Source organism: Tamandua tetradactyla, chromosome 2 (genome assembly GCF_023851605.1).
Source record: "Tamandua tetradactyla isolate mTamTet1 chromosome 2, mTamTet1.pri, whole genome shotgun sequence".
NCBI lineage: Eukaryota > Metazoa > Chordata > Mammalia > Pilosa > Myrmecophagidae > Tamandua > Tamandua tetradactyla.
The window spans coordinates 125,524,258-125,540,756 of NC_135328.1; the positions used below are offsets into that span (position 1 = coordinate 125,524,258).

The 16,499-nt window shown below is 41.8% G+C and overlaps 1 protein-coding gene across 2 annotated transcripts in view; it reads right to left on the reverse strand.

Annotated features, from left to right (window-relative positions):
* The window catches only part of UBAC1 (UBA domain containing 1), a 52,620-nt gene that overhangs the window by 33,092 nt on the left and 3,029 nt on the right, over window positions 1-16,499 (reverse strand). For both annotated transcript variants that reach the window (XR_013170659.1, XM_077148784.1), the window contains exons 2-5: window positions 13,118-13,238; window positions 12,099-12,172; window positions 9,596-9,703; window positions 8,255-8,357 (exon numbers count right to left, since the gene is read on the reverse strand). Coding sequence is in view for 1 of the 2 variants with exons in the window: in XM_077148784.1 (XP_077004899.1) it covers window positions 8,255-8,357; window positions 9,596-9,703; window positions 12,099-12,172; window positions 13,118-13,238 (406 nt within the window). In the remaining variant the exon portion in view is untranslated. The remainder of the gene's footprint in view (window positions 1-8,254; window positions 8,358-9,595; window positions 9,704-12,098; window positions 12,173-13,117; window positions 13,239-16,499) is intronic.

The window sequence follows — 16,499 nt, forward strand, 5'->3', positions numbered from 1 at the left end:
TTAAAACATTTTCAGACAGCAAATCACTGAGAGAATTTGTGACCAAGAGATTTGGTTTTATGACGGCTCTGCAAGAAATACTAAAGGGAGCACTAGAGACAGATACTAAAAGACAGGAGAGAGAGGTGTGGAGAAGAGTGTAGAAAGGAAGACTATGAGCAAAGGTAAAACAAGAAAAATTAGATATGACATATAAAATCCAAAAGGTAAAATGATAGAAGAAAGTACTGCCATACAGTAATAACACTAAATGTTAATGGATTAAACTCCCCAATCAAAAGACACAGACTGGCAGAATGGATTAAAAAACAGGACCCATCTATATGCTGTCTACAGGAAACACATCTTAGACCCAAGGATTAACATAGGCTGAAAGTGAAAGTTGGGAAAAGATATTTTATGCAAATAACAATCAGAAAAGAGCAGGATAACCTATACTAATATCCAGCAAATTAGACTTCAAATGTGAAACAGTGAAAAGAGACAAAGGAGGACACTACATACTAAAAAGAGGAACAATTCAACAAGAAGACATAACAATCATAATTATTTATGCACCGAGCCAGAATGCTCCAAAAGACATGAAGCAAACAATAAAGACACTGAAAAGAGAAATAGATACATCTACCATAATAGTTGGAGACTTCAATTCCCCACTCTCATCAATGGACAGAACATCTAGGCAGAAGATCAATAAAGAAACAGAGAATTTGAAAAATACAATAAATGAGCTAGACTTAACAAACATACATAGAACATTACACCGCACAACAGTAGGATACATCTTTTTCTCAAGTGCTCATGGATCATTCTCAAGGATAGACCATATGCTGGGCCACAAAGCAACTCTCAATAAATTTAAAAAGATTGAAATCATACAAAACACTTTCTCAGATCATAAAGGAATGAAGTTGGAAATGAATAATAGGCCAAGTGCCAGAAAATTCACAAACATATGGAGGCTCAACACCACACTCTTAAATAACCAGCGGGTCAAGGAAGAAATTACAAGAGAAATCAGTAAATATCTTGAGGCAAATGAAAATAAAAACATGACATATCAAAATTTATGGGATGCAGCAAAGGCAGTGCTAAGAGGAAAATTTACTGCCCTAAAATGCCTATATCAAAAAAAGAAGAAAGAGCAAAAATCTAGGAATTAACTGTCCATTTACAAGAATTAGAGAAAGAACAACAAACTAACCCCAAAGCAAGCAAAAGGAAAGAAATAACGAAGATTAGAGCAGAAATAAATGAAACTGAGAACATGAAAACAATCGAGAAAACCAACAAAACCAGAAGTTGGTACTATGAGAAAATCAATAGAACTGATGGATCCTTAGTGAGGGTGACAAAAAGAACAGAGAGGAAGCAAATAAATAAAATCAGAAATGGAAGAGGACACATAACCACTGACCCCACAGAAGCAAAGGAAGTAATGAGAGTATACTATGAACAACTTCATGCTAATAAACTCAACAATGTAGATGAAAGGGACAGCTTCCTAGAAAGGCATGAACAACCAACATTGACTTGGGAAGAAATAGACGACCTCAACAAACCAATCACAAGTAAAGAAACTGAATCAGTCATTAAGAAGCTCCCCAAAAAGAAAAGCTCCCCAGGACCAGATGGCTTCACAAGTGAATTCTACCAAACATTCCAGAAAGAATTAGTACCAACCCTTCTCAAACTTTTCAAAAAAAATGAAGAGGAGGGAAAGCTATCTAACTCATTCTACGAAGCCAACATCACCCTCATACTAAAGCCAGACAAAGATATTACAAAAAAAAGAAAACTACAAACCAATCTCTCTAAGGAATATAGATGCAAAAATCCTCAACAAAATTCTAGCAAACTGAATCCAGAAGCACAATAAAAGAATTATACACCATGACCAAGTAGGATTCATCCCAGGTATGCAAGGATGGTTCAACATAAGAAAATCAATTAATGTAATACACCATATCAACAAATCAAAGCAGAAAAATCACATGATCATCTCAATTGATGCAGAAAAGGCATCTGACAAAATTCAACATCCTCTCCTGTTGAAAACACTTCAAAGGACAGGAATAGAAGGAAACTTCCTCAACATGATAAAGGAAATATATGAAAAACCCACAGCTAACATGATTCTCAATGGGAAAACCTGAAAATTTTCTCCCTAAGATCAGGAACAAGACAAGGATATCCACTATCGCCACTGTTATTCAACACAGTGTTGGAAGTTCTTCTAGCCAGAGCAATTAGATGAGAAAAAGAAATACAAGGCATCAAAGCTGGAAAGGAAGAAGTAAAACTCTCACTGTTTGTAGATGATATGATACTATATGTTGAAAACCCCGATAAATCCACAGGAAAACTACTAGAGCTAATAAATAAGTACAGCAAAGTGGCAGGTTACAAGATCAACACTCAAAAATCTGTAGTGTTTCTATACACTAGTAATGAACAATCTGAGGGAGAAATCAAGAAGAAAATTCCATTTACAATTGCAACCAAAAGAATAAAATAATTAGGAATAAATTTAGCTAAAGATACAAAAGATCTATGCAAAGGAAACTACAAGGAATTGTAAAAAGAAATCACAGAATTCAACTCAACAACAAAAAGATAGCCAATCCAATTACAAAATGGGGAAAAGACTTGAACAGACACTTCTCAGAAGAGGAAATACAAATGTCCAAAAGGCACATGAACAGATGCTCAACGTCCCTGGCCATTAGAGAAATGCAAATCAAAACCACAATGAGATATCATCTCACAACCACCAGAATGACCATTATCAACAAAACAGAAAATGACAAGTGCTGGAGAGGATGTGGAAAAAGAGGCACACTTATCCACTGTTGGTGAGAATATCAAATGATGTAACCGCTGTGGAAGGCAGTTTGGCGGTTCCTCAAAAAGCTGAATACAGAATTGTCATATGGCCCAGCAATACCATTGCTAGGTATCTACTCAAAGGACATAAGGGCAAAGACACAAATGGACATTTGCACACCAATGTTTATAGCAGCATTATTTACAATTGCAAACAGATGGAAACAGTCAAAATGTCCATCAACAGAGAGTTGAATAAACAAACTGTGACATTTACATAAGGTGGAATATTATGCAGCTGTAAGACAGAATAAAGTTACGAAGTATGTAACAACATGAATGGACCTTAAGGACATTATGCTGAGTGTGATTAGCCAGAAACAAAAGGACAAATACTGTATGGTCTCACTGATATGAACTGACATTAGTGAATAAACTTGGAATATTTCCTTGGTAACAGAGACCATCAGGAGATAGAAATAGGGTGAGATATTGGGTAATTGGAGCTGAAGGGATACAGACTGTGCAACAGGACTGAATATAAAAACTCAGAAATGGACAGCACAATACTACCTAACTGTAATGTAATTATGTTAAAACACTGAATGAAGCTGCATGTGAGAATGATAGAGGGAGGAGGGCTGGGGACATAAAGGAAATCAGAAAGAAAGATAGATGTTAAAGATCGAGATGGTATAATCTAGGAATGCCTAGAGTGTATAATAATAGTGAAATGTACAATGCACAAATTTAAAAAATGTTTTTGCATGAGGAAGAACAAAGGAATATCATTATTGCAGGGTGCTGAAAATAGATGATGATAATACTTTAAAATGTCACCTTATGTGTGAGACTAAAGCAAAAAATGTTCATTTGGTACAAAATTTATATTTTGACTAGAGCATTTCCTAATATAACTCATGTAGATAGTTTGATTGAATGTCGTAAGTACTTGGAATCTCAGGTAGGACATGAGATTTTGTTGGTTTATCCAGAGTGATGCCCCAATGAATCCCAGAATGATTTGATCAGTGACTGGAAAAGTATTTGCAAGCCCCCTTCGGGGAATGGTGAGAGTGGGGAGAAATTCAACATCCCCAAGTTGAATTCTTGATATTCTCACAAGCAGTGGGGACAACCAAAGCTATAGGCTAAGCCCCCAGTCTTGGGGTTTGTTCATACAAATCTTAACCCCACAAAAGATAGGTCAAGTCTACTTAAAATTTAGGCCTAAGAGTCACCCCCAAGAGAACCTCTTTTGTTGCTCAGATGTAGCCTCTCTCTCCAGCCAACGCAACAAGCAAACTCACCACCCTCCCCCTCTCTGCGTGGGACATGACTCCCAGGGGTGTGGACCTTCCTGGCAACATGGGACAGAGATCCTGGAATGAGCTGAGACTCAGCATCAAGGGACTGAGAAAAACCCTAGAATGAGCTGAGAATTAACATCAAGGGATTGAAAGAACCTTCTCGACCAAAGGGGGAAGAGTGAAATGAGACAAAGTGTCAATGGCTGAGAGATTCCAAACAGAGTTGAGAGGTTATCCTGGAGGTTATTTTTATGCATTAAGTAGATATCACCTTGTTGTTCAAGAAGTAGCGGAGAGGCTGGAGAGAACTGCATGAAAATGTGGAGCTGTGTTCCAGTAGCCATGTTTCTTGATGATGACTGAACAATGATATAGCTTTCACAATGAGACTCTGTGAATGTGAAAACCTTGTGTCTGATGCTCCTTTTAGCTACTCTATCAACAGAAGAGTAGAACATATGGAATAAAAATAAATAATAGGAGGAACAAATGTTAAAATAAATTTAGTTTGAAATGCTAGTGGTAAATGAAAGCGAGGGGTAAGGGGTATGGTATGTATAATCTTTTTTTTTCTGTTATCGTTTTATTTTTCTGTTGTCTTTTTATTTCTTTTTCTAAATCGATGCAAATGTTCTAAGAAACGATGAATATGCAACTATGTGATGATATTAAGAATTACTGATTGTATATGTAGAATGGAATGATATCTTAATGTTTTGTTTAATTTTTTTAATTAATAAAAAAACTTAAAAAAAATTTATATTTTGACTAGTGCATTTCCTAATATAACTTATGTAGATAGTTTGATTGAACACCATGAGTACTTGGAATCTCAGGTAGGACATGAGATTTTGTTGGTTTGTCCAGAGTGATGCCCCGATGAATCCCAGAGTGATTTGATCAGTGACTGGAAAAGTATTTACAAAGCCTCCTTCAAGGAATGGTGAGGACGGGGAGAAATTCAATTTCCCCAAGTCAAATTCTTGATATTCTCACAAGCAGTGTGGACAACCAAAGCTACAGACTGAGCCCTCAGTCTTGGGGTTTGTTCATATGAAACTTAACCCCACAAAGGATAGGGTAGGCCTTTTTAAAATTAGGCCTAAAAGTCACCCCCAAGAGAGCTTCTTTTGTTGCTCAGATGTGGCCTCTCTCTCCAGCCAACACAACAAGCAGTCTCACCACCCTCCCCGTCTCTGCGTGGGACATGACTCCCAGGGGTGTGGACCTTCCTAGCAACATGGGACAGAAATCCTAGAATGAGCTGAGACTCGGCATCAAGGAATTGAGAAAACCTTCTCGAACAAAAGGGGGAAGAGGGATATGAGACAAAGTGTCAATGGCTGAGAGATTCCAAACAGAGTCCAGAGGTTGTCCTGGAGGTTATTCTTATGCATTAAGTAGATATCATCTTGTTATTCAAGATGTAATGGAGAGGCTGGAGGGAACTGCCTGAAAATGTAGAGCTGTGTTCTAGTAGCCATGTTTCTTGAGGATGACTGAATGATATAGCTGTCACAACGTGACTGTGTGATTGTGAAAACCTTGTCTCTGATGCTCCTTTTATCTACCTTGTCAACAGATGAGTAGAACATATGGAATAAAAATAAATAAGGGGAACAAATGTTAAAATAAATTTAGTTTGAAATGCTAGTGATAAATGAAAGTGAGGGGTAAGGGGTATGGTATGTATAATCTTTTTTTGTCTGTTATTGTTTTCTTTCTTTTTCTGTTGTCTTTTTATTCCTTTTTCTGAATTGATGCAAATGTTCTAAGAAATGATGAATATGCAACTATGTGATGATATTGAGAATTACTGAATATATATATGTAGAACAGAATTATATGCTAATGTTTTTGTTTGTTCTTAATTTTTTTAATTAATAAATTTTTTTTAATTACCCAATAAAAAAAAAAACCACATGAGATATCATCTCACACCCACCAGAGTGGCCATTATCAATAAAACAGAAAACAACAAGTGCTGGAGAGGATGTGGAGAAAGAGGCACACTTATCCACTGTTGGTGGGAATGTCAAATTGTGCAACCGCTGTAGAAGGTAGTTTGGTGGGTCCTCAGGAAGCTAAGTACGGAATTGCCGTATGACCCGGCAATACCATTGCTAGGTATCTACGCAGAGGACATAAGCGCAGGGACACAAATGGACATTTGCACACCAATGTTCATAGCAGCATTATTTATAACTGCAAAGAGAGGGAAATAGCCAAAATGTCCATCAACAGATAAGTGGCTAAATAAGCTGTGGTATATACATACGATGGAATATTATACAGCTGTAAGACAGAATTAAGTTACAAAGTACGTAACAACATGGATGGACCTTAAGGACATTATGCTGAGTGAGATTAGCCAGAAACAAAAGGACAAATACAGCATGGTCTCACTGATATGAACTGATATTAGTGAATGAACTTGGAGAATTTCAGTTGGTAGAGACCATCAGGAGATAGAAATTGGGTAACTGGAGCTGAAGGGATACAGATTGTACAATAGGACTGATTGTAAAAATTCAGAAATGGATAGCACAATACTACCTAACTGTAATACAATAATGTTAGAACACTGAATGAAGCTGAACGTGAGAATGACAGAGGGAGAAGGGCTGGGGGCACAAATGAAATCAGAAAGAATGATAGACGATAAAGACTGAGATGGTATAATCTAGGAATGCCTAGAGTGTATAATGATAGTGACTAAATGTACTAATTTAAAAATATGTTTGTATGAGGAAGAACAAAGGAATGTCAATACTGCAAAATAGATGGTAATTAATATTTTAAAATTTTAACTTATGTGTGAGACTAAAGCAAAAAATGTTTATGTGGTACAAAATTTATATTTTGACTAGCGCAGTTCCTAATATAACTTATATGGACAGCTTAATTGAATAGCATAAGTACATGGAACCTCGAGTAGGGCATAAGATTGTAGGTTTGTCCACAGTGATGCCCTGATAAATCCCAGAGTGATCTGAACAGTGAGTAAAAAAGTACTTGCAAAGTCCCCTTTAGGGAATGGTAAGAAAGGGGGAAAATTCAACTTCCCCAGTGGAGAATTCTTGATATTCTCACAAGCAGTGGGAACAACCTAAGCAATAGGCTGAGCCCCCAGTCCTGGGGTTTGTTCATATGAAACTTATCCCCACAAAGGATAGATTAAGCCTACTTAAAATTAGGCCTAACAGTCACCCCCAAGAGAACCTCTTTTGTTGCTCAGATGTGACCTATCTCTCCCAGCCAACACAACAAGCAAAATCACTGCCCTCCCCCACTGTATGTGGGACTTGACTCCCAAGGGTGTGGACCTTCCTGGCAACGAGGAACAGAAATCCTAGAATAAGCTGGGACTCAGCATCAAGGGATTGAGAAAATCTTCTCGACCAAAAGAGGAAAGAGCGAAATGAAACGAAATAAAGTGTCAATGGCTGAGATTCCAAACAGAGTTGAGAGGTTATCCTGAAGGTTATTCTTACACATTAAACAGATATCACCTTTTTAGTTAAGGCATAATAGAGAGACTGGAGGGCACCGCCTAAAAATGTAGAGCCGTGTTCCAGTAGCCATGTTTCTTGAAGATGATTGTATAATGATACAGCTTTTGCAACGTGACTGTGACTGTGAAAACCTTGTGTCTGATGCTCATTTTATATACCTCATCAACAGACGAGTAACATGTATGAAATAAAAATAAATAATAGGGGGAACAAATGTTAAAATAAACTTAGTAGATTGAAATGCTAGGGGAACAATCAAAGGGAGAGGTAGAGGTACGGTATGTATGAATTTTTTTCTGCTTTCTTTATTTCTTTTTCTGAATTGATGCAAATGTTCTAAGAAATGATCATGATGAATATACAACTATGTGATGATATTGTGAATTACTAATTATACATGTAGAATGGAATGATCATCTGTTAAGAATGTTTGTGTTCGTTGTTATGTTTTTTAAAAATTAAAAAATTAAAAAAGAATGTTTACAAAAAAAGGGAAGTATACTTCATTTTTCCAGTTCCAATGCTGAGAACGGTGGCAGCAATGAAAAGGGAACCACCGCAGGGAGTTCAGACCCATGTGCTTCAGCTCGGGTTTGTACGTACCATTTGCCTTCTTAAATAATTCAACTGCGTCAGGGTTCAGTGCTAACAATTTTTGTGCCACTTCGATGAGAGATACCAATATTTTCCGGAGTTCTGTCTGGAACTACAGTGAAAGCAAAAAAAGAACAGGGGTCATTTCTGTACATGCCCAACAAATGTACTTGGATCTAAACTACACTCCCTGGTCCCAGAACGCTAAAACCATGAGTAGACATTATATTGCTTTTTCATTCAAAAAAGTCAAGGTCAACAAAGGAAGAGGGCAAAATTAGAAGTGGAGAGACAAAATGCATGTTCTGTGGGAAATGCCCTGGACAAGGTGACCAGGCTCTTCCATCAGCACAGAAGGTCCAGGACATGGCCGGACATGGTGCCTTCCAGGGCCTCTGGCTAACACTGCAGAGGCTAAAACGTCTGGTGAGGGCCACCAAAGCTAAATGGGACACACAGCCCTTTATTCAATGAGGAAAACATTCAGTCAGCTAGTGCTAAGTAAGCTGAAGAAGAGAGACTACTGCCAGTAAGTTTACATGGTATACTGACACATGTCTCATTTTCCCCCGGCTGAAAAGATGACAGGCACAGAGACAGTGTATGCAGCTAACTGCTCTTCTCAACAATAAGCAGCTGAAGGGACCACAATCAGAAACCCCTGATGGTCTAGCTCACGAACACAGGGACCGAAGACTGGGGAGTCACACAGCTCTCTCTTCTCTCCCACAAAAAGCTCAAGGCCATCCAGTGGCTCAGAGTGTAACTACATATTAGGGACAGACACACCTCAGAACTGGACACATACACAGGCCAGGGAGATACCTGTGCCAGCTTCTGCTGAAGAGAGCTAAAGCCTGGTGAATATGGAATTCTCTGGGAAAGATCCCAAGGGAGGTGTGTTCCTTTGATGAACCAGGGTTTGTGACATTGCTCTGAGCTTAGACTGGCACCAAATAAAGCTGCAGCCTGACCATGCTCTCCTATGCCTTAGTCTGTGCAGTACTGCACTCCGGAGCATTTCAAACACCTCTCTTGTTAACTTTGAACTTTCCAATCCAAAATAACATAAAAGTTCAGGTTTCTATTGAAAAGAAAATTTCTGGCAAGGTCTGAGCAAAACATCTTCCCAATAATATCTATGCTTTCAATCCTGCCTTTAAATGTTTTTTTTTTTGTATTTTTTATTTTTAAATAATTTCATGTTGACAGAAAAGTTATAAGAAGAGTACAAGAGTTGCTATCTACCCTTCACCTACTTCCCCGAATGTGTTGTTCACATTCCTGTAGACCCCATCCAGCCCTCCCCCTGAGAGGCCCAGGAGGCCCTGCCCCCGGGCAGGTGCTCACGTCTCTCATGTTGGGTGGTGCCACGGCCCGGTCCACGCTGCACGGCGGCAGGTTGGCTGTGGCTCGGAATATAGCATCTCTATCTGGAGCTTTCTGGTCTTGTTTCTTCTGCACAAAAAAGTAATTAGAAAGTCAGAAATGAAAAGAAAGGGCAGGACTAGGTAACCCTAATAACAAGAGCCCTACCCAGTGAAAAGCCTGCAGGAGCTGGAGCCGCAAACTCCTCAGGGAACAGAGAAGGCATCAGGTGGGACACATTCCCGCCCGCCCCACACCAAGGAGAGCATGACCGTGTGGGCCAAGGGAGAGATGCAAACCTCAGCAATCACAGCTGCTGCCTTGGAATGAGAAGCACACCTGCACCCAAGAACCATGCCAGAGAGGCCAACTGCAGAGGGGTCATGCAGACCCCTGCTGAAAATTTGCACTGACCTCCATCTCTCCTGAGAGCAGCCCCCGGTTGATGGCCAGCAAGAAAACCAAACCCTCAGTCCTACAAGCACAAGGAACTGAATTCGGCCAATGATCTGGATGGGCCTGGGTGCAGACTCTTCCTCAGAGCCTCCAGAAAAGCCTGCAGTCAGTGGACACCTTGATTTCAGCCCGCGAGACATTGTGCAGAGAAACCAGCTGACATTATCTGGACCTCCAACCCTACAGAGCTGTGAGCTAACTGATGAGTGTTGCTGTGAGCCATAATAGCAACTAGTATCAATTTAGAAGGCCCAACACAGGCAAGAGGCTGGGCACAGGCCTGGAAGGGAACTGGTTCAAATGAGTACAGGAGCTAGACAGTCCCCAGAGGGACGTCTCCAAGAAAAAAGGAAACTAAGACAGGAAAGAAGATGCAAACATGTTTTCAGAGAGATTTATCAATTATGTTAAAGAATCTACAAAAATTAGTGATGCACCTATAAGCAAACAAAACAATAAGGCAATTTTTAATTCCTTAAAAATTAAAACAAGGAAAAACAAGTCTGAAAAGGAATGATCTGAATGTGCTTTGCTCACAGCAGCAAACACTTATATCATGACACTAATGGAACCCTTTAACCAACATCATGACCCATTCATAGTAGAATAGAGGACCAGTTAGGGAGGGGCACCTATATCAGCAATAGAAGTCAAGAGTCTAAAACTGGTAATTCAAAAAATAGTAATATGTGTCTGTTATTTAGAAATTAGTAAGAAAACAGCTAAGGAGACAGTTAAAAGAGAGATAAAAAGTTGCCGTTACGGAGTATGACCCAGATGGGATAGGAAGCTACTGATTTTCAGTAGATTTGTAGTATTATTGACTTATTAAACATGTTACTTAAAAAAAATTAAAAATTAGAAAACCATGTATGAATGAACAGTCTGTAATTCTGTCCTAGACCATGCAGAGATGCATGCTGAGTTAGCTCCCCTGCTTCCTGCAAGTTACCTGTGTAGAAGGCAATGCTGGTGGCTGGGGCCCACCCCCACCCCGTTTATATTAGTGACAGGTCACACTGTAATCTGAGAACTGCATACCCTGCAGTTCTCCAAATCAGGCCTGACTCCCGGACAGGGAGGGCGGGCCGGCATCTGGCTTCTGGAGATTGGGGCGGGGCGGAGGACGCTCGCCCACATGGGCCCAGGCCAGATGTGGCTGAAGATTAGGAGGGCAGCCGAAGCCAAGGTTCCTGCACCCCTTGTCCCAGATGAGAGCCTAGAATAGCTCATTTGTCTCCTAGGCCCAGGGCCACATCACAGAGAGTTTGGCCTCCTCTTTCTCTGGGTGAACTCTCTTCCTGGCACTGCAAGGCATGAGTAAGAAAATCTGCCCCCTTGAGATAAGTAAAGAAAAAAGTGTTAAATTACTGTTTTTGTGTACATGTCCTAAACCAAGCTTACTAAAAAATAAGCTTTTGGGGTAGCCACTAAACAAATAATAAACTGCATTGTTATCCTAAGGTACCTACTAAAAGAGTGATGCAGATTATAGATCAATTTCTTCAACACAAATTCAAAGGGGTATTCAATTTTGTCTCACAAGAAACAGATAACATGGGTGAATCCAGCTTCTCTAAAAATTCACTAAATACCAGATGTGCTTGTCTCTAATAGCAGTTAAGGGGAACGAGGTGCTCCCTGTGGCCCTCCCCACATGCAGACGCCTGGCTTCATGAGGTGGCCCCATCAGTAACCTCATTACGTTTTTCTCTTGGGACTGATGAGATGCTTGAGGACTGACGGGGCAGGAGAATGCACAAGTATGTTTACAGCAGCTCAAAAATTACACTGGAACTTGAGAAGTACCTTCCTCTTCTCTCAGAGGTGCAAGCAGCGTGGAACCAGGTCCCACCGTGCACCTGACAGGTGACAGGAGCGAGACATACAGACTCAACCACGACAGAAGATTCCCTATGACAATGCCAATTCTAACTCTGAGCAACGGGTTGGGTCTGTGAAAAACTTGTATGTGGTTACAGTAGATTTTTACAGATGAAGAGCTCCAATTCCAAATTTTGAGACTTACCTTTTCTTCTGTTGAGACATCAACCATCTTAGGAAGTGGGGATGGAGAACGCTTTCTTATCAACAATAAGACATCTAGAAGAAATAATATTTATGTCTATAAATATTATTTATATTATAATATTTCAATTTTTAGTATTAAAACTGGTTATCATCTCACATTCATAAAATGGTAAAGGACACCAGATGACCTGGTGTGGAAGCAGGTGTCTCTGAGTCTCATCTAACACCGGCTCTTTTGATGTCTACACACCACTGGCTCACGTGCAGCAGAACGGACCCTCAGGCCCAGCTAGCACCAGGCTGTGGGTCACCAGGAGAAATACAGAGCACAGCCCTGACAACCTTGCAAAGAACTGTGGGGACCTTTTCAAACGTTAGCTGGTTAACATTTATCATTTTAATGTGCTCCATTTTGAAAATCTATGAGGTCAGAGAGTTTGGAGTTCAACTACAGAGCTAGAAAACTGGAGGCATGCTTGGTCACACTCAATGGATGTCTGGTAACAATATAAACAATATTTCTAGTATTTTCAAAACAGATTTCAAGGAATTCCAGAAATAAAATCATCGCTTGAACAAAATATAGAAAACTAAGGTTTGCTCTCCAGTTAACTCCAGACCCAAAACTATAAGCAGTTAAACGGACATGAGAAAAGAACAAATTACTAGGTGCCTGAAACAACCCCCACAATTATAATTACCCACCTAAAAATAAAACCTGAAGAAGCTCTGAGCCTCTGGTTCTATCTTGAAACAGAATTAAAAATGAAATTCATACTTAGTTTCTCAAATGTCTATTGCTTCTTCAATTTCGGTTTCTGCAATTTTTTTCACCAACATTCCATAATGCAAACTTGTTTTTAATGAAGGAAAAATAAAACAATTTGAGCTCTTCTGGATTTCTTGCTCAGTTCCACCCAGCATACCAACTGGCACAATGACAGTAGCTTGACCCATACAAGCACATGCGTCTCAGGTTTCTGGGCTGCACGGTGGCTTCATCAGGGAGCCCCTTACCTTTATCTTGAATGTTCTCTTCTAAGATGGTTTTGGTATCACTCAGTACCCTCTCTGAAGCAGCGTGTATTAATTTATGGTGTGTTACACTTTTGGGGTCTTCTAAGTTCCCGTGTGTACACTGGGGGGGGAAATCATATATATGTCAGGACAGAAATAAGTACCTCGCAATATTAGTAACCTAGTACCCGCCACATCCAAGCCACCCCACAGACTAAAGCAAAGAACTCCTGTTGGTGGTAGAAGCCAAATCCTGACCCTTGGGGCCAGGGGGCTGCCCACCACCCACTAAGGCGCTCCTGAAACAGCCTCCTGGATTTGCTACTCAATACCCCAACGGTAATGAGTGGCAGCATAAAATTGCTTCCTTAGTCTGGAAAAATGCGGAGGGTAATTTTATAAAGAAAACAGTAGGACCATTGTTCCCTGATCTAAAGATAAACATATGGTCTGTGCACTTGTTTTCCTTTCTTCTACAAATACATGAAAGGGAGCTGGAAAGAGGGCAAAGAAAGAAGGCTGGTTTACAGACAGCAAGAAGTAGGGACCTGACCACTGAAAAACCTGGCAACATCCCAAAAAGGCACTTGGCATGCCTGGTCTAGGCTCAGCGCCCCGCTCGCTATGCCAGCGATGGATGCGGCTCGTGAGGCACACAGCTACTGCTGCGTCTACTCGGATGTGGCTCGTGGGGCACGCTGCTGTCATTGTGTCTAACTTACCTGTCACAGCAGGGCAGGAGGAAGGGGTAGTAGGGGGGAGCAAGCACTGAAGTCCTCACGTGTGGGAGACTACATGCAGCATAGAGAAGCACACACACACAGGTACTACAGCCATCCCACCCTCCCTGTACCTAACAGGAACTCATGGATCATCTGGAGACAGCTCAAGAGCTACTGGCTTCAAGCTCTAGAAGGAGCCTGGAGCAAAGGACCACAAGATCCCCTCCTGTATTGTTATTATAACCTGAAGACCCTGTAGCAATTCTTGGCAGAGGATTCTAGTGGACATGGGTTGTCACTTCTACCAGGTCCTCTATCAGCAAAACAATGCATAACTATCTGCAATTTACATACCTAGGTCACTGTATTATGCAAGTTTTGCTTTCCTTGGTTTGGACACAGGCTATCCAATTGCCACATACACTCAGCATTTTGTAAAGACCTGGCAAATGCTGATGGCCGCCCTGTGGTAAGGATTCAGATGATCCCATCATTCTGCTGGTTGCTGCACTGGCAGACTCCCAAGTTTACCATCTCGCTTCCCTCAGCCCTGCACAGTGACATGCACCAAAGGCACCAGTGCCCCCTGGCTGGCTGCACACCAGTGGCTGGTCCCCGGTCCACAGTGGCAGCCGCCTTCATATCAGTATGAGGTCAGCGGGCCCATGGGAATTAGAAAGTTACTTGGACCGTGACACTGACAAGCTGCAGGTAACCCTACACCTCACCTAGAAGCTGAAACGCTGAGTAAATAAGCAAGAAAGACTTTCGCACATCACACACTTCTCAGGAGAAATGAGATGCTCCAGGAGTTACAACTGCTACCACAGAACCTGCCCTGCAGCCCCAGAAAGGGCACCCTGATGACACCCCATGACCCTCCACCAAGTTAACAGCTTAAGCCTGAAGTGGGTGCTTCTTAGCAGCACTAACTGCATGCGCTGAGGCCAGGTCCTAACTGCCCAGAGAGACCACAGCTGGTCACACGTACGTAGCACCCTTCTCTGGAAGTAAACAGTTATGAACGGCAGTCCTGGAAACAGGGGTCTCCAGGAGCTCTACCAGGGCCCGAGGTGCCATCTGAGTAAGAAGAAACTAAGTGGTCTTATCTCACCCCTTAAAATGTCTCTTTTCACAAGTGTCTCACACTATGCCTATGTGGAAGGAGGCACTTCCTTTCCTTTACTTCAGGGGTGCATTAAAGGGTAGGCGACCACTGAGCCTAGGTGCTGATGACACCTCTCACCCCCCATGGCTACAGGGGACCTGTACTCGTGCTCCTCACTTACAAGTCAGGTGACAGTGGTCAGGAATTAGGGCTCTGTATGGCCACAAGACCAACCACAGAAACGTGCACAGACCAGGAGGACAGAGACCCACAGGAAACCCTCAACAGCACCAGAGGACAGCGGACCTGAGTTAGCAGCCCCTCCTCCTCCCAGGAGCCAGTGTCTTGAGTCGGGGCAGGGGCCACACCTGTGTATCTCAAGAAGATCCACAGATGCTTCTGTGGAGCAACCTGGGCTGAAAACACGATCAAGTTGAGCTCTCTGCAATGATTTAAGCCTCAGCAAACACCCTTGAAGACTCCAAAGAGGGAAGGCACTACTTTACTGCTCCTACTGACTGCTGGAGGTAGATGGAGCCCTACTTTCCAGGACCGCTGCAACAGAGGCTGGTGGGTGAACAACAGGAATTTACCGTCTCACAGTCTGGGAGCGTACCAGGCTTTTCCTCAACTCTGCGGGGTTCTGGGGGGCCGGCTCACTGGCTGTCCATAACTCAGTCTCAGCCCCCACCATACGGCCATCTCTCTCCCCATCTCCTACTCCTGTGCCCAGCTTTCCTCCCCTCATGAGGACTAGTCATGTTGGATTAAGGCCCACTCTGATCAGTCTGGCCTCAACTCCTGACACTGTCAAAAAACCTATCTGCAAATGGGTTCACATCCGCAGATCCAGGGGTCAAGACTTGAGTTTGTCTTCATGGGAGACATGATTCCCATTCTATAACAGATGGTGAAATTGCCTGAAGGTAAGGGAAGGAAGGAGCTGGGTGAAACAGTTTACTGGGTACTAAGCACACGTCACCTGGCTGCAGTAACATGCTGGGAGGGGCCCACCCCAAGCGCCCCCTGCCAACCTGCCCAGCCCTCCCTGGGTTGAGCAACGCTACATTTCAGGTGGCTCCGCACAAACTGTCAAAGTTCATTCACAACCTCCCCCTGCTCTCCCGGAGATATCCAGCACCCACGGCATAAGACTCATCTTACTAAAAAGAAAGAAAATCTAAGAATGGCCCTCACCTCTGAATACTGGCATTTTAAGAGTAATTAGAATTTTTGGTAAACCAAGATTAAAAACAGAAAAAAAGGATCACAAAGGTTTCAAGGGTAGATGCACAGTCAAAGAAAACTAGAAAGGTGGGATAGGGGAATGGAATCAACAAACAGTTAAGATGCTCTTTTTCTGTTTATGACAGAGCAGAAACCAACCCCCAACTTCCCCTGACTTGGACAATGGCCCCACTTCCAGAAATTCCGAGCATGTTTCTCTGTAACTCTAAGATTTGTAGCAGGCTTGCTGATTTGTCAGGTTCAGACACCAGCCTATGAAACACAATTTTCCAAAACAATCTTCATACTGGTTCCTGAAAAAAAT